The following is an 18,570-nucleotide window of genomic DNA, read 5'->3' on the forward strand; positions in this document are numbered from 1 at the left end:
TAGGGATCAGGCATCATGTTTGGATGAGAAATGTTGCCATAGGCTCATGTAGTTGAATTCTTGAACTCCAGTTGCTAGAATTGTCTGGGTCAGATTGCGAGGAGTGGCCTTATTAGATAAGGTGTGTAACTGGTTTTGAGCTTTCAAAATATTAGATCCATTATCCATATATCTGTCTGTCTGTCTCTGCCTCCACTCCTGACCACCACCACCTCCTTGGGGAGTTCTCAGTTGTCCCTCCCACCATGTCCTTGTGATGACATCACAGACTCTAACCTCTGAAACCATATGCCCTAAATGAAACTCTTCCATATGGTGCCTTGATCATGGGGTCTTATCACAGAAATAGAAAAGTAAATAAGATAGCAGCAGGTAGTAATTAAGATAGAGGAGGTTCCTCTCTGAGCATGACTGTAGTATTACCATTTTTATAATGACCTTAGCTTTTCAGATACTGCCTTGAAATGTAGTGATATGTTCGTGTGGTCTGAGAAGGGAGGCACTGGCTCCATTTCATAGATGAGCAAATAAATTCAGAAAGCTGAAATCAGCCGGGCGGTGGTGGCACATGCCTTTAGTTCCAAAACCTGGGAGGCACAGGCATCTGGATTAGAAAAACCCCTGTCTCAAACTACAAACACATAAACAAAAAGAACACACACACACACACACACACACACACACACACACACACACACACACACACACACACCAAATCCAAAACAAAGCTAAAATCCTTCTCCCATCCGTAAACAGCTTGAAAAGAACTGAGGGAGCCGATGCTTGCACCACTGTCCTTTCTAGACAGCTGATGCCTGTCTGCTGCTCTTGCTTCTCCTGCCCTAACCCCTTGCCCTACACTGCTGAAAATCTGGGTCTGTTGAAATGTCTGTCTCCCACAGGCTTATATATTTTAACATTTGACTCCAGTTGTTGGTGGTGTTCTGGAAGTTTGTAGAATTTGCAAGAAGTAGAATCTCACTGGCGGAAGTAAGTCACTCAGAGTAAGCCTTGGAGTTAATGGCCCAACCTCACTTCCGGTCAACTTTCTACCTCTTGACTATGGTCACAGTTTATCTAGCCAGGTTACATCCTGCCACACTTCCCTGCCCTGCTCCCTGCTTTAAACTATACCCCCAGAACTATAAACCTGAGTAACTTTCTCCTCCCTTAACTCTCTTTCAGTCAATTATGTGGTCGCAGCAACAGTAGAAGTAACACCAGGAGCCTCTCCAACAAGGGTCCCTAGCCCAGCTCTTGCTGCCAATATCCCTTGCTACTTTGTCCCTATGAAGAAAAGAGTATCATGCATGTATCAAGGAACCCATTCCTTGAGTCTCTTCACCCTAGCCCAGCCTCCTCTCATTTCTACTCAGACGTGTAGTGTGGAGCAAAGCAAGTAGGAAAGGCACCACACTCCATGGAACCCATGTGTTAACAGTGTCCTGAGACGAGCTTCCACTGGCCGCCATGACACCCTGATGCTCACCCACTACTTGAGGATTCTCACAGAGACACTCCAGTGATGTTCTACTGGAAGCTGTGTTTGCAGGACTGCTGGGGGAACTGGGTGATGACTCTGTTATGACAGGCAGAAACAAATAGGGCAAAAAGCCAATACAATAAATCAATTAACCTAGCTTACCAGTGGCATTCTTATCTCCTCTTATGATAAGACAATGGAGACAACTGGGCATGGGGACAAATAGAGCACAGCTGATGGTGGCTAAGTGTGTTTGGTTGTGCTGTGTCATATCATCTGTATTTGTCCCTAGTCCCACAACACACCAAAACACCACAAGATGTCTAACCGAATTAGAAACAGAATCCAGACATTTTAAAGTGGGCACCGTGAAGGTTAATCTTTCCTAACAGCTTGACTACCTTTAGAACCACCATGCAGACACACTTCAGAAAGTATCACAAGGGTGTTTCCAGAAAGGTTTAACCCAAAAGGGGGTGACCTGCCTTGAATGTGGGTGGCACTGTCTCAGTGTCTGAAGTTTCAGACTGAATAAAAAGAAGAAAATTAGCGGAGTGTCAACGTGCAGTTCTTTGCACAATAGGACGATCTGCTTCATGTTTCTGAATTGTGCTCCCCTCTCAATCCTTCCCCAGAAGAACTAATATCTCAAACTGTAGGCAAAATAAGTCCTTTCTCCCTTCAGTTGCCTTTTGTTGGCTAAGTGGTCACAGCAACACACACACACACACACACACACACACACACACACACACACACATACACGTTGGCCATTTCCCTTTAAGTACAACGTATATGCTCAAAGGGCTCCAGGCTTCTTTCTAGGCCAGGGTACAGCCTGTTTGCAGGAAGCCACATCCGAAGCAATCATAGAACTTTCCAGAACTTCATTAAAAAACTCTTTTTAAAAGAGCTTTCTCAGCACCTCCAGGTCTTCCTCTTCTACACTTAGATCTCAGGGTTTTCTGTAGCTTTGCAGCAAACTTTGATGAATATGCACCTGCCTTTTAATATTAAGAAAGGCTGCCACTGGGCAAGCACCATGTGCACAACAGCTGGGGGGAAGCAGTTCAAAGCTCATGGTACCCGGAACCATGCATCCAAAACCAGCAAACTGTTCCATGAAGACAGGGTGACCACAAGAAGAACTGGGAGGGTGGGAACCTCTGGTGGTGGGTGGCTTATAATCACTATTGCCCCAGGCAGTGCAAAGCATGGCTCAAAGAGAGGAAAGGGGACACAAGTCCTTTCTAGTGGTCACCCTCTGTGACTGTCCAAGGAGTCCCCCTAACTAAAGCAGAGTATTGAAGCTAAATCAGAGCAGAGTCCGTCCTCTGCAAAGAGAAGACACGTGAGACATAGCCCCCAATGTGGCACACTTTAAAGGAACATGCCAAGTTCTTAAAAGAATGTGTGGGCCAGCTCACACGCAAACCCTTTGATCTACAATGGTGCCCTGCCTACACGATATGCTAGGGCAATGTTGGCACAAAGCTTGCAGGAGTAATCAAGTAATACCTACTTTGACTTATGGTCCATCCCACCATGTGGGACCCATACCCAACACTGCTTGGGAGACTAAAAACCTAAGACTACACAGCCCAGTGACTTAGGGTAAAACCAAACCACTGTTCAAAAAAACAACCAATCAGTGAAATGACAAAATGACCGTTGACCCCTACTGACATGGTGTTTTACCCATAGGTCAGCGCCTTGCTCAACCATCATCAGAAGCTTCTTCCTGCAACAGACAGGAACAAATACAGACACCCACAGCCAGACATTATGCAGAGAATGAGAGAGCTCTAAAGGCTCTCTGTCAAAGCCCTCCCCTCAGGGCTCAGGGAACACTGAGGAAGAGAAGACCGAAAGTATAAGAGCCAAAGGGCATGGAGGATACCACAAAAACAAGGTCGTCTGAAAGAACATGAGCAGGGCTCACATCAGATCAGAGACTGAGGCCGCATGCGCTCGGACCCACACAGGACTGGAACAGGTCCTTTGGGTACATATCAATGCTAGTATCGTGTTTTGATGGGACTCCCAAGTGTGTGAATGAGTGGGTCTCTATCTCTTGTGACTTCTCTTGGGTTCTTCTATTTGTGTTGTCCAACTTGAGGTGCAAGTTTTTGTTTTATCGTATTATATTATCTTTTATTATTATCTCTTAGAAGCTTGTTTCTTTTCTAGTGGTTCTAGAAAAGAGAGCGTGTCTGGATGTGAAGGGAGGTGGGGGGACCTGGGAGGAGTAAAAGGGAAACTATAATCAGAATATATTATGTGAAGGGGGAAAAGTCTATTTTCAAGAAGGTGGGTTGGGGGAAGGTGGCTGCCTTTCATCCCTAAAACAGAAATGCTCCCCCACCTCCTTCCTTACCAAAAGTAACCTCTCCTTTGCCAGCTTTGTCAAACAGCTGGAAGGCCACCATAAACAAGGCATCCGGAGCACACAGGACAGATTCGAACGCTACAAATTCTTGGAAGGATATTAACCTGCAATATAAAATAAGCAAATACACAAAGTCAGTCCCCTGTAAGAAAATAAAACTATACAATTATACAGTAAAGTCATGAAGTCAGATGCCACTGTGGAACCGTGAAATCCAAATTCCCATAGTATGTGGCACTTGTTCAGGCATCCAGTGTGAGGCAATCTCCCTCAGAAACCCAGGGAAGGTGAGTTGGGAGCACAAGGGCCAATGATGACTGCCCTGGGATTCCTGACCCGACTGTGATCCGTGTCTCAGGCCTCTATCCCCTTGGTACAGTGTTGGGGTCTGTGACTAAAGTTTGGATACTTTATAAAGTGATGGGGAAAGCAAGAAGCAGTCGAGTTCCTTATAAACAGCCTTAGACACCACATACAAGGAATTCATAAGTACCCACTGGTCCCTGACACGCGTGAGGTAGGGATGCTATGCAGGGCGCTTCGGCTAGGTCAGACAGGTAATGGGACTCGGGGAACTTTTGCTTCCAGTAGAGCAGATGGCACTACCCTGGGGACAGTATACAGGAAAGACAAATTTAGATTTAGATAAATTTTATTTAGATAAATGCAGGAACAAATACATGGGAGTGGACTTCCGGTAGAAAGTAAAAAGAGGGAGGGGACTGCAAAATCTCAGCAGTGAAGAGATCTGAAGTTCAGTTCCCAGCACCCATGGCAGATGGCTCTTGGATAGCCTCTATGTCTAAAGGATCCAATGGCCTCTTCTGGCCTCTCACCCACATGCGTGCGTGTGTGAGAGAGCGCACACACACACACACACACACACACACACACACACACACACACACACACGTTTTTGTATAAAAAGCTTTGTGACTGAAGTGGAATGAAAACTGGACCTTAAGAAAGAAGGAGAATTCAGCAGTGCACGGAGATGAAGGGACCTGAGGCACAAAGTGGTAGTCAACAGAGCTAGGGTGTGCACAAGAACATGGAAACTGTAATTGATTTATACCCCCAAGATGAAGCACATTGTTGTGGTTTGCCCTGGAGTTATCTGTATTTTGATGCTAATTCCACTGCCCCAAGGACAGCTGCCTGGTCTGTACTCAGGAATCAGGTGACTTCACCAGGACCTTCTCCCCATTGAATTTGTAAAGTACAGGTGAGGGGCAGGTACAGGATAGAAGGAGGCCTGTCATTGGAGGAGAAGGAAGGATGGGCAGGAGAGAAGTTTGAAGGAAGAGGAGGAGACTGGAAGAAAAAGGAGGAAGACACAGGAGGGAGAGGGAGAGTAGCCATGGCAGGTGACTTTAAGATCCCGCTCTGTGTATTTACAGGTTGTTATAAATGTTTTTAAGGGGTGGATGTGTATTGGGCTTTGTATGTTCAGGTGGGCAATTATATCTTACCATTTGGGTCAAAGATTATTGTGTTGCGTGTTCTTTTATGTGATGGTTTGAGTGTAGGAAAGTGTGTGAGCTGGGCCGCCGCGGAGTTGGGATGTGTTTCTGCCAAGATATCTAGTAGATACCTTGGGGCACTGTGGTGCCAGACCTAAGCGAGGTAAAAGACAGTGATACTTTTTTTTTCTTAATTTTTTTGTATTTTTACAACAACAGCACATGAAAGAGAATAGTGTGCTAGAGGGCCAGAGGTGGCCTTGCAGGGCCTTAAAGGGCCACAGTGTCCTTCTGTTTAAAGATGGAGAGGGCAAGCATGGCGAGGAATGTCACATGATCAATTCCATGCTTGGGGAAAGCCTGACAGGCCAGATGCTAGAACTGGCACAGAGGAAAGGGAGCCACAACAGACTTCCTAGGAACAAAGGTTTATGTTGTTCCATAAAGGTCCAAATATTTCAATGATCCACTGCCAAAGTCCAAGTCTCTAGAGGTTATAGGAAAAGAAAACAGGAGTCTCTCCAAGTTTCACAGAACACTTAATTCCTCTGAAACTTCTATAGAGAAAAAAAACATTTGTCTACAGTGCTTCAAAGTTAACTCCGCTGCTTCCTGAATGTCACCTGGCCACCACCACAAGGCTACAAAGACAGGAAACTTGGAGTGTGTCCCATTCAGCATCTCCCCAGAACACATCTTTTGGAATGGTTGGGACATTCAGGAATAACAAGCATCTCAAGGGAATGCCTGCCCAGAATAGGTCTCACTAGGACAGGCCAGAACAAGGTGCGGGGTGGGAGGGGAGCAGGTAGGACTCAGACTTTCTCGGCCAAAGTCAGGAGATAGTCTTGGCATACAAACAAAACCCAGGGAGTGCAGGAGTTGTGCATTAAAAAGCAAGCAAACTAACACACAAGGAGAACAATGAAAGGGTGAAGAACGCGGAAGGTCTTCACAAAGGCATGGTATTTAAAACATACATTTTAAAAACAGCTAGGTTTTAGAGATCACTTGTCTCAAACTCCTGCCTTTGAAGAAAAGGAATGAAATTATTGGCCTCTGGCATTTTGTACTAAGGAGGAGGTAGACTAGCTGTCCATCTGAAGAGAGCTGGAGAGGATGGCAAGAGGACATCACACATGGGGGGGCGGGGGGTAGCGGTTAGAAACAGAACATCAAACTGTGCATGAAGAGGACATGAGGAAGAGCCAGACACCGATTTGAGTTGTTGTGCCAGACACCCAAGTCAGGACATGGACCTCCGTGGGTCATGACAGAGAGAAATCACTGCATGTTTTCCGATTAAAGTCAAGGTGTATATATACATGTTTTTAGATTAAAGTCAAAGTGAAGACTCTGCTTAAGAAGGATCAATGAGGAAAGTGAATTTAAAGGACAGAAGCAGCCATAGGCTTGACTAATATCTAGAGTAGGTCGGAGCCAGATGGGGACTTGCAGGAGTAAGAATAGAGGACAGAACTGACTAAGACATGAGGTGGGGCCATGGTGACCATGCTGGTCAGGAGGCGACTTCAGAGGATAAGCAGAAGGATGGAGATCAGGAGGCTGCCATGCCTCCCTATAGACTTAGTGAGGTGACGGAAACACTACCAAAGGACAATGATCATGGGAGCTTTGGAAGAGAAGAGGGTGCAGTTCCCTGATGGAATCACCTGAATGCAGCCAGTTCAGATGCTGGGGGTATGGAATGAATCCTCGGAGCCTAATGTATGGGGCTTACCTAGATAAGGGCTCTTGCCACTATGGTTAGCTGGGATGAGGAGTTACTGGGGTAAGATGATGAGCTGACCCAATGATTAGAAACTTGGAACACACATGCCGATGGGGAACACTGTGTGAAGGGGGAGGGAGAGATCATGGTTATGGGTCAATACTAAGTCAAGGAGCACCTGAGATTGTGGGCACACCACCCCCATCTTCCAAGAGCTGGGAGAAAGGCACAGAATATTGTTTCTCATATCCTCCAGCAAAGAACAGCCTCACCAGCAACCTTTACGCTTTCCACCATCCAGAGCATGCAAAAATAAACTTGGAAAACGTTTAAGACATCCTGCTTTTAGTCCTTGGTTACAGCGCCTGAGAACACTTAATATAGGAGCAAAGATTGGAAACAAAGACCTGGGTGGGAAGGGGTTAAAGAAGAATTACTGGAGGCTGGGCTGAAACTGTGAAAAGCAGCTCTGGTCATCTTCCTTAGAATGTTCTAATAGAGGATACCTCTGAGGAACTCAAAAATTGGCCCACTCCTCCCAAAGGACTACAGGGAGTGGAGTAACTTTGTGTCTGCTTCCTCCTCACCATCACTCCTTGGCCCCTCCACTTTCTGGGCAGCTACCAAAGCCCTACATCTGCCATATCTGTTCACCAGGAGAAGTCCAGTGGGCAGCAGGAAGAGGGGGTTAGCATTCTGAGACAGCAAACGAGCACAGTGTTAAATCAACCTGCAAAGACAACAAGCTCGCCAAGAGAGCTACACCGTGTGGGGCATAGAAAGAAGCTCTTGTTCTGCGGACTGGCTGAATTAGGCTTAAAATTCAATAAAAAGAGCACCTTGTCTGCCTCAGGTTGGTTAAAAAGCCCGGAGATTCTATATGGGTGTAACAAGTTCTACTCGCCATCTTACTGTCACTTCAAAACCACAACTGGCCAGTAAAGACTGGTATTTTAGGCATGCTACTGATACCAAAAAGGTATGTAATTTGGTAATCCTATTAGATACAAGCATTATACCTCTATGTAGGAGGTATACAGAGGAACCATGAAATCATAATGTACTATTGTTCATCAAGATTATTCTGGATTTTCACGATAATCTGACTAGAAGGCCAAGGGAATAATTACACAGTACTACATTCACTTACAGCATGGTTTCCACAAACATCTATATTTTCATATAAACACGGCTTCAACCTTACTTTACAGGTTTAATGGGTATTAACGTAAGTTACAAGGAAGAACACAAGCTCCATCAAGTTCAGACCTGGCTGGTGAGCTCACTGGCTTCCTTTCCCACCACCCCCAATTGCCAAACCTTCTTTCAGTATATCAGATGCCCTTTAATAAAATCATACAACTCTGATTAACTCCACGACAAGAATGTAGGGAGAGGTGTTCTATGTCTGCACTCACTCACAGGTAAACACTAGGATCCTGGCAATGAATGTGGAAGGAAACACAGACGTCACATCTTATGACATGGCTCACGGGTTACAGGATGACAGGTGTCTAAATAACCAGGACATTTTTCTAGGATGTCATTTGGAATTTCTAGAGCCTCAGAGCCACTGCTGTTCTTACAACAGGGGTAACTCTACAGCTGCTTAAAGTCCAGATCAAAAAGCCCAGACACTGCGCACCACTGTAAGACGCTGAGCCCAAGAGGAACTGGGGTAAAAACGCATTGAATCAGACAAGATTGGCAGGGTTGGGGATTTAGCTCAGTGGTAGAGCGCTTGCCTAGCAAGTGCAAGGCCCTGGGTTCGATCCTCAGCTCTGCCAAAAAAAAAAACAAAAAAAAAAAAAAACAAAAAAAACAAAAAAAAAAAACAAAAAAAAAAACCCAGACAAGATTGGCTTGGGGGGTAAAATACTTGTCACTCTTGTCAAATATAAGGCTATGATTCCCAGCATACACAGGGCAGCTCACAACCATCTATAATGTCAGTCCCAGGCAACCCAATTCTCTTTTCCCACCTCTTGTGCACCAGACCCCCCACATGGTGCACACACACACACACACACACACACACACACACACACACACGAAAAACATCCACACACACACACACAATCATTAAGTAAATAAACTAAAGTTAGTGAATGGGTAGAAGCTTTTACTCCCAGGAATCCTCACACAATACTCACTGGTATTAGTGAAAAACAATAATGATAATAATAATAATAATAATAATAATAATAATAATAATAATAATAGAAAACCCTCAACATTTGATATGTGCTAGGCTTACTAAAAGAACATTTATATATAAAGTACAGTCTATCCACCAAAAATGTTATGAACACACCCATGTCACCAGGTTAAAAATGACTTAAACAGGATGTAGTAACTGCTTCCACTAGCAGAGCCTGCTGGTACCTGCTTGCCATCCAAGCAATTAGGAACCAAAGGCAAGAGGATCTCAGCCTGAACCACAGAGGGGAATCTCCGGACAACCTGAGTTATAGGGTAAGACCCCAGACTCAAAAAGTCCAGCCACAGGGGTTCAACAGGTTAACAGTGCTTGCTCCAAGCCTGAAGAAGTGAGTTTTAGCCCTGAGACCAACGTGGTGAAAAGAGAGATTCTTACAGGTTATCTTGTGCCCTCACACTCGTGCTCACACACACATACTGCAAAAATAGCAATAATCAAAAAATACTCTAAAATTAAAAACAAAATAACAAAGCCAAGTTACTCCTTTTTGCTGAAAATGGACAAACATATTAAAACAAACATATATAAGCACAAATTCTGAACAAAATCTGAACCAGGCCTATCAAAGTGTCAACTGTGCATATCTATCAGTAAATTCTATAAAATATAGTTTTTTTTCTTTTTTTTTCCCGTTCATATTTTCTATTTTTCCCCCAATAACACATAGACCATACAGGATTTTGCAACAAGAAAAAAAACAAATAAAATTTATGCAAAACCAAACAGCAAAAGTCCAAGCACTGATAAGGCAGAGGAGGTGGAGGGGCGGGGAGCAAGGGGAAGACAAGACTGAGAAAAGAAACCAGCTTGGAGGGCATCGCAGGAACTTCAATTATCCGAGGTGGGTAACTCTCCGATTCCTCCCTGCTGGGCTCATTCTCACCCTGCAGAGGATGAGACCCCATGTGGTCCTTTCATCTTCTCCCAGCTCCGGGCCAGTGCTGCGGTGAGAATTTACACAGCGGCGCAGGAGGCTCCGATCTGCTCACACTTTAGGAAGTTTGAGTGTAGACAACGCACCATATCAAAATCCAATTACACTTTACTCCAATTCCTAACCACAAGAGGGCTTCCCCAAAATAACTTTGCTCATTACCCCCTTCTGTGTGCTGCAACAGAAGCCAGGCAATTGTCCAGGATTAGTGGCAGAGATAAAGGTAAAACAGTAAAATCTAACTCCAGAAACAGAGTTCCAAGACCACCCATGTGCAGAACCCATGTGGTTCTGGGAAGAAGGAGGGCGGGGAGGAAGAGGAGGAAAAGAAGAAGGAAGAGCTGTGGGCTCTGTAATGTTAGCATCTTTTAATAGCTCTTTTCGGCTTTCTCAGCTCTGTTCCTTCAATGCTTTGAAAACAATACTCCGGAAGCCGGAAGTGTCGGAGCTTCCGGTTGGTTTCCCACTGGTGGTGTGCGGTCGTGCCTCTCAGGCAAAGCATGGCTAAAAGCTTGCAAGGGTAAGTGGGAAAGGGAGATGCGTGCTGAGAAGAGAAAAAAGAATGCGCCAAGGGAACTTAACAGACTCAAAAGTATCCCCAAAGTTGACAGCGATGCTCTAATGAAAGACGTTAAATAAATAGCCACTGTGGTGGTACCCAAACATTGCCAGGAGAAAATGCAGTGTGATGTCGCTGTGGATGATGAAAAGGGTGACATGGAAATGGAAACTGAAATTAAGAGAAACAGAAAGACTCTTCTAGACCAGCATGGCCAGTACCCAGTATGGATGAATCAGAGGCAAAGAAAAAGACTGAATGCCAAGAGTGAAAAGAAGTGGGGAAAAGGCAAAGCAAAGGCTGCGAACGGCCTGGCCTGGTGACCCTTAAAGACTGAAAGGGAGCCAGACGTGCTGGTGCACCCCTTTAACCCCAGCGCTCAGCAGGCAGAGGCAGGTAGATCTCTGAGTTCGGGCCAGCCTGGTCTACAGAGTAACCCTAGAGAAACCCTGTCTTGAAAAAAACAAGCAAACAAACAAAAACCCAGAAGCTATTCGTTTTCATGTTTTAGTTTGGACTTAGTTTTATAATTCAAAGCCAAAATAACACATTTGTGTTGGGAACTTGAATAAAATATCTTTGATGATAAAAAAGAAAAAAGAAAAAAGAATACTCTGGACAGGTATGGTGTTCCTACTCTAGGCTAAGTATGTCTGTAGGCAAATATGACTACAATTAAAAGAATCTGGGTCATGGAACCACTCTTTAGAGGAGGGGTAAAGCAATGAGCACAAAGATCATTCCAGAAGCGGGTGACAAAACGCAAAGAATAAAGGAGACAGATGCGTCCGAGCTGTGCTGGAGCCCCAGGCCTGGAGACTCCTCTTCATGGGTGCGATGGGGCCAACTCCTGTGCTTCTGCTAGCCTGTGGAGACCGAGAATCAACGAGCAATTCACAGTGGGGGTGTGGATGCTCTGTCTGAATGGTCAGCGAAGCGATATGGGAACCGTGCATGGGGCCTAAGAAAGCCCAAGACTAGCTGACAGGTGGTGAGTAAAGGAAAGAGTGGCAGAGCTATTCAAAGACATTTATACCCAGGTACATGCAAACAGCATCCCTGCAAAGTGTATGCAGGAGAGTGAAATGTCTTGCCAGAGTCAGAAGGATCCCTTGAGCCATCAGCACGGCGCATAGACCACGCGGTTCTAGTTGATAACAGTCATATGACCACGTGTGCAGGATGTCTTTGCAATGGCAGTCTGGAGGAGCCTGGACTAGAAGTCCCGTTAGGGCCCTGTCCCCCTGGATGACACCTGGAAGCCTGTGGCTGCAGGGACAGTGGCACTCAGAAGAATGATAAAGGGCTTAAGGTCACCAAGGATATGAAAACAGATCACACACAAACATCGTATTTAACAGGCTGGCTGATGGTCAGGCGTAATTATGCAAATTCATACGCAGGTTTTAACTGATGGTCACCGTTTAAAACACATTCATATAAAGAAATGGTGCTCTACTTGATTTTACGTTCTAAGACAGCGGGGAATAAGGTAGAGACTAGTCTGAGGTGCAGACTAACTTTACCTTAGCTTCAATGGCCTCCTCTCCTAGGCTATGAGAGGTGTGTCTGTCTTGCCTGTCTTTCCTCTTCCACATGGGGTCCTCTAGCCTCAGGGAATCTTCCCACGTTCACCTTGGCTCCAACAGGGGCTTGGCCTTATCCAGTTGGAGGCCAGTGTGATTGACTCACAGCTCAACTGAACTCTGGTTCAAGCCTCACGGTGTGTTTGCCAAGGGCCTATTTAAATTCATTGGCTCCAATGAAACCTGGCCGATCACATACCATTCAATCAGGCAGGCTACCGCCTGGCTCTAAAAAGCTATTAAAGATTTTTACTAGTGATTTTACTGTGTTGCTATCATGAATTTGGTCTATAAATCCCACCTCTGCATACATCACTGCCTCCATATTGGCAAAGGCAGGTAGATATATAAGCTTTCATAACTGTGAGCTTAGCACAGTGAGTGACTCATCTACACGGCCAAGCCTATCTGTGTGCCCACAGCCTTATAGGTCACTCCAAATAGCATTCAAGCTACTCAGTCTGACAGTGTCGACCAGGGGGATGGTATTCCTGCACCTTCAATATTCGCTTCCATGCCAGAGATTGGTATCCAAGCCATAGACCAATGTGACTCATCTCTCGTGTTCTCCTTTGCTGACAGTTAACACTAAACCATGTCTTCTACCAACACAATTTGTATAGCCCATCCTCGCTTTCTTTCCCTATTAGGTTAAGTACCACCCAGTGATCCTGGGTGAATCTGTCTCCATGTTTAAGCCACAGCCCCGACATTGTACCTTTCAAACTTGGAGGTATAAAAAAATGTCTGACTGTGGCAAATTTCATCCTAAAGTAAGAACACCAAAAGCCTTCTAAACTAGAGACAAAATCTGTCTCCACAGTTCTAAATAAATAAATGCAATAGTAGAAGAGGCCATTTCTAAATCCTGAAAATTTGGGGCCAGAGAGATGGCTCAGCACCCTCCTCTGGCCCCCACAGGCATCAGGCATGCAAAGGGCGCACATACATGCATGCAAGCAAATATTCATATGCAACATGTAAAAACTTAAAGATGCTTTGGAAAAAACCTGAAAACGTACCTTATCACATATCACATTATTCCAATTACATACATTGACAAAAATACTGAGAGCAGTGATAAATGTATATCACAAACATTTACATATGTATACTATGTCACATATATATGTATATATCACATTATTAATATTTTAAGATTATCCGAAGACTTTTTAAGGAAAAACATACTGAACTTAACAGAGAAGAAAAAGAAAAACAGCTCGCTCCGAATCCCCTAGGTTAATTTCTATATTGTCTTTAAGAAGACACTAAGGAAGGAGGGGAGGGTAACTGGACCGCCTGTTGGAAGACTGATTTACCCTAACTGCAGGGTTTTTAAAGGGCTGGCTCCTGCCTCTTTTCTTCTTCTTTAGTTAAGGCTGGATGAGAAGGCTTCGGCTTTATTAAAATAGCAAATGAAGGATAATGGGAAGATTAAGCCACAGAAAAGCAATCACTCACTGAAAAGCCAGCAGGTGAGCCATGTGTCAGCCGGCTCTAAGTGGCCACTAAGGTTGTTGGGCCACTAGTCTTGGGGGTTCTTGTCTTGCCTTCCCTCCAAAAACTGAGTGGGCAGGCAGTGAAGGGCGAACAAACGAGGGAGACTTTTATTGGGCACGAGGGAAAAAGAATAGAGTAGGGAACCAGAAACTCAAGTGGGAAGGCAGGGGTACTCACCAAGCTTCCATGGCCACTGGTACACTGTTCCAAGTGGCTTGTTACTTTATCCAGATTAACTCTGAGTAATCAGTCATTTTAAATGCACGGAGACCAACCCACATGCAGAGTGCACCCGCAGCAAACTCTTGGCTCATCAAACCGCAGCTCCCTGGGTTTAGAGATGAAAAGCCCCTAAGGCATCCTGACACTCTAAGTCAGGTGCAGCCGAGGAGCGATTTTCTTCATGGAGAGTTTCAGCAGAAGACAGTGGTGCCCTGGCTCGAACAGCATTTAATGAAAATCAAAATCGAGCAGAATGATTTTTGTTGGAAGATACTGCCATTCTCAGTGGGTTTTGCTGAATCTCTGAACCCAAGAAATAATAATTTTTAAAAAATACTCTAAAACTAATTAAAAGGTCCCTAAACAAACACACGAAGTCATAAGGGCAAACAGGCTGAAGGTTTTGTTTGATTGTTTGTTTTTTGGGGTTTTGTTTTGTTTTGTTTTTTCATCTGCTAATGGCGAATTCCTGTTTAGTCATTCTGCTTTAGAAAGTACAAATAAGGGCAGGGCAAAAAAGGAAAAGTATAATAATTAGCATTAACTGAAATATTGTTTAAACATATTAAATCAAGTTAGACTGATTTCCCATGAGAAGCATTTTTTTTAATTGCTTACAAATATTTTAGCATTTTCATTCACTCAATTATAATTCCTATGTTTGGGATAAAAGTACACCAAAATCCATCTTGGTGTGAACGGAATATAAACCCAGGCAGAGCAAAATGTAAATGACAGGAAAAGCCCCTATCATTTTAGAAACATAAAGTGATTCCTGGCGTGGACAAAAGGAAATTAAAGTACACCATCTTGGGCCAGAATACTACCCCAAATCCCACATTAATGTCTGCTGTGCCAGCTGAATTCAAATTAACCCAATTTTTACATGTTAATTAAACCAGCTATTTTCTTCTTATTGTATTTTTGCTTCTTAAATAGTAGAGTCTACGAGTGATTCCCAACAGACTTGTTCCAACAACAATGACGTATTCATTTACTTCTATTGTGACCGTACAATACAGTAACTGAGCAGTAATTTTTCACAGTCAATTACATGTGTGGTTCTTTATGCTTAAAGATGCTGAAATAATGTGTACTATAGAGCCATATGCCTGAGTCTCTAGCCTGCCAGAGGCAGTTGCCTGGGTAACACATTTTCTCTCCAGTTCAGCATAACCCTTCATTGAATATCATTAGGTGTCATTAAGTAGCAAACATTAACATGAACTTCAATATAGGATTGCATAGAGTCATTTTACCCTTGTAAACAAGTGATCCATCAGTTACAATAAGTTTAAAATAGATTATGATTTTTCTATATTTAAGAACGTGAAAAAGTACCCACGTGTTGATCTTAAATTGAATTTGCACAAATTTCTGGTCAAACGAAAATTCAGGCTGAGTTTCAGGGACAATACTTCTCATCAACATGGTCACAACACCCCACGTAAACAGAGAAAGATGAGGTGTCTTCAATTTACTCAGTGTTGCAAAAACTATCTAAGTCTCTGATCAAAGTGTTACGTTCTTTTCTAACAGGAATGAGGGAGGTGGTGCACCCACCCACCTCACCAACAAAAGAAATTTAAAAAAGGTGCTTAAAAAGCAAGAGGCATAGAAGTAGGCAGATAGCAGGAGCTGTGCTATGCATCCTTTAAACCACGCTTCTAGATGGACTGAGGCATAACCGACTACCAAAAACTGCATGCAGTACAGGTGTACCACATAGTTTCCCATGCATACGATTCTGAAATCATTAACATAATGAAACTAATTTATGTATCCATCACCTCAGTTATCTCACATAGTTAAACGATTTTAAATACTCAAAATTCTGTGAAGTACCAGGTAGTTTCAATTACAGGAATAACTGGTTTGTGCGGAATGTGCTAGGAAAAATGCCCAACTTAACACAAGTAGCCGTCCTGCATAATATGCAAAAAAAAAGTTACCCTTTGGCACCATGAACAAGCATCTGTGTCTACACAAACAGTGTTTCTTGCTCTGAACTGTCTCAAATTACATATACACCTCTTCCCAGTTGGCCTACCCCTCCCACATCACAGAGTGATGTGGCTTTTGAGACATCACGATTGCACGTAAACTCAGACTCTCAGCCTACCTACAACCACGATTTTCTTCCTCTGTCACTGCATCTTTAGTAAAGAGCTTCCGAAGGTTCGCTGCTGGCTTTAAAGGACACATAGAAAGAGGCTCCCTGGGCGATGCCACTACTCCTTTGTATTTTCTTACCTCTTCAAAGACAGGAAGAAAGCCTCTCACCTCCTAGAAAGCAAGCAGAGGCGTGGGAGGCCGCACAACGCTGTCCAGTAAACTTGGAAACCACTGAACCCAAAAAGCGGCCACAATAAAGGAGTTCCTGCTGGGGGGGAACAGAGGGACTGCACCTGTTACCTCACCCCAATAAGGAAGAAATGCCACACAGAAGGAAGAGCCTTTGCCTCGGGTGACATGTTGCCGCCACAGCTGCTCCAATAAAACTGTACCAAGCATGAGGTGATTAAAATAGGAGCCACGTATTTGATCCAGAGGCAGAAGAAAAACAAACAAACAAACAAAAACTTGACAGTAAGTACATAGTTTGTTTTGCTTTCCATAATCTACTTTGAATGGATGTTCCTACAGAGCAATTAATAAGAAACAAATTGGTGGACAGGTGAGAGGGAGAGACTGGGAGGAGAAGAGAGAAGGGGAAGCTGAAATTGGGATGTAAAGTTAATTAGTTGATTCATTGACGGAAAAAGGAACAAACTGATTACAAAGATAAATACGTCTCTGACCAAAGCACAGTCAAGGAGTATAAGATTCAACCAAGTAAGATGGAGCTGTGGCCACGCCCCCTCTACATAGTTACACAGGACTAGCTATAGCTTTAAGGCAAGCCAAGGCTGAAGTGTATCAACTGTAATGGCTGGGAAGGGTAGCCCAACAACCTACAGAATATTCAGGAAAGAAAAGTGAAATTAAAAGGTGGTTTATGTTTATAAGATTCTGATTAAGTAGTTATTTCTAGAATTTTTATCTAAAGTTCATAATAAAGAAAACATCGCTTCCAGCCCATTCCTAGGTCTCATAAGGATTAACGTTTCATTATAGGAACAAGTGTTGCTTTAAAGTTGGCAGAAAAAGCTTCCTTTCCAACTTGGGCTCGGCAGAATGGCTCCTGCAAAGAAGGGTGGCGAGAAGAAGGGCCGGTCTGCCATCAACAAGGTGGTGACCCGAGAATACACCATCAACATTCACAAGCGCATCCATGGAGTTGGCTTCAAGAAGCGTGCTCCTCGGGCGCTCAAAGAAATTCAGAAATTTGCCATGAAGGAGATGGGGACTCCAGATGTGCACATAGACACCAGGCTCAATAAAGCCGTCTGGGACAGAGGAATAAGGAATGTTCCGTACCGCATCCGAGTACGTTTGTCCGGAAAGCGTAATGAGCATGAGGATTCACCAAACAAGCTCTACACACTGGTAACTTACGTGCCTGTTACCACATTCAAAAATCTACAGACGGTCAATGTGGATGAGAACTAACTGCTGAATGTCAAACAGAGTTACAGAACTGCACCCAAAAAAATAAAAAATAAAAATAAAAACAGTTGGCAGAAAGCTGGACCCACAAAAGTGACTCTTCCATAGGAAGCTATGCTTATTATTCAAAGAATCTCAACAAAATGTTCTGAGACTCTCCTGTGATAACAGGGGTCACCCTGAGATGTAGATTTCATTTAAAATCACTGCAAGGGTTTAGTAGGACTGTCTTAAACTTGGGTCTATTAAAGTTTCCATTTTCTTTCAATCAATGAAGGCCAAAGACCAGGTAACAGAAGGAACTGTTGGCCCACCCGCCCTGTGTGCTCAGCCCAGCCCCTCACTCCCTAAGCATCTGTCTCCAAGCCCAGTTTCTAACAATCTCATGACACCACCACACCTTCGCCCAGGCCAGGACTACAGCACTGAGCAGGCCTGCAAGAGCAGCCCTAAAAGCGGCTGCCAGTGCTTTCTCCTGCCTTTGGAAAGAAAATTAAGCTACTCGGTCTGAAGCCCCTTTCTCTAGATAAAAAGACTACAGAAGAGAAACCTTGGCCTTTTTATCCCTTTTTTCCCCTTCCTGAAGTTAGTGACTCTTCACTTCCTGTCTTAAAAATAAATAAATAAAATACTGAATCGTGCAAATGCCAGATCAGAAATCTTGGATTACATTTTCAGCCAGCTCTCGGGTTCTTTCGAGGCTTGGCTAGTTTGCTTCTGGAGTTAAAAAAGAAAATCTATTGCTTTAAATGAATCTAAAAATTAATAGCCCAAACCATGATGGGCATGAGGAGACATAGCTGCATTCACTGCTCTAGAAGGCAGGAACTGAGCAAATATAAACCACAGATGAAGATCAGCAGGGATGTGACAGGGACAGTCGGGACTAAATAGCTTCAACGTGCTTCCAAGTCAGGTCCCTTGCAGGG

The 18,570-nt window shown here is 43.9% G+C and overlaps 2 protein-coding genes and 1 pseudogene across 7 annotated transcripts in view; 2 read left to right on the forward strand and 1 right to left on the reverse strand.

Moving 5' to 3' along the window:
- The window catches only part of Slc25a13 (solute carrier family 25 member 13), a 182,683-nt gene that overhangs the window by 113,268 nt on the left and 50,845 nt on the right, over positions 1 to 18,570 (reverse strand). For all 4 annotated transcript variants that reach the window (XR_005503443.2, XR_005503442.2, NM_001419627.1 and 1 more), the window contains exon 4: positions 3,861 to 3,976. Coding sequence is in view for 2 of the 4 variants with exons in the window: in NM_001419627.1 (NP_001406556.1) it covers positions 3,861 to 3,976 (116 nt within the window). In the remaining 2 variants the exon portion in view is untranslated. The remainder of the gene's footprint in view (positions 1 to 3,860; positions 3,977 to 18,570) is intronic.
- LOC103692067 (protein LLP homolog pseudogene) lies at positions 6,826 to 11,240 on the forward strand (annotated as a pseudogene).
- On the forward strand, positions 10,056 to 18,358 carry Rpl31l14 (ribosomal protein L31 like 14). 3 transcript variants are annotated; one of them, XM_039108602.2, is made up of 2 exons: positions 10,056 to 10,129; positions 17,210 to 18,358. In XM_039108602.2, exon 2 carries the CDS (start codon positions 17,270 to 17,272, stop codon positions 17,642 to 17,644), a length of 375 nt encoding a protein of 124 aa, XP_038964530.1. In that variant the 5' UTR covers positions 10,056 to 10,129; positions 17,210 to 17,269; the 3' UTR covers positions 17,645 to 18,358. The 3 variants fall into 3 exon arrangements, with proteins under 3 accessions (XP_038964530.1, XP_063142892.1, XP_038964531.1); XM_063286822.1 differs by lacking the exon at positions 10,056 to 10,129 and adding an exon at positions 10,621 to 10,742 and having other exon boundaries at positions 17,210 to 18,336; XM_039108603.2 differs by lacking the exon at positions 10,056 to 10,129 and adding an exon at positions 16,138 to 16,681.

The sequence above is a fragment of the Rattus norvegicus genome, chromosome 4 (assembly GCF_036323735.1).
Source record: "Rattus norvegicus strain BN/NHsdMcwi chromosome 4, GRCr8, whole genome shotgun sequence".
NCBI classification, from domain to species: Eukaryota; Metazoa; Chordata; class Mammalia; order Rodentia; family Muridae; genus Rattus; species Rattus norvegicus.

Bases quoted from the DNA above. Each gene is read 5' to 3' on its own strand.
- Rpl31l14 (XM_039108602.2), top strand. From the start codon at position 17,270: ATGGCTCCTGCAAAGAAGGGTGGCGAGAAGAAGGGCCGGTCTGCCATC.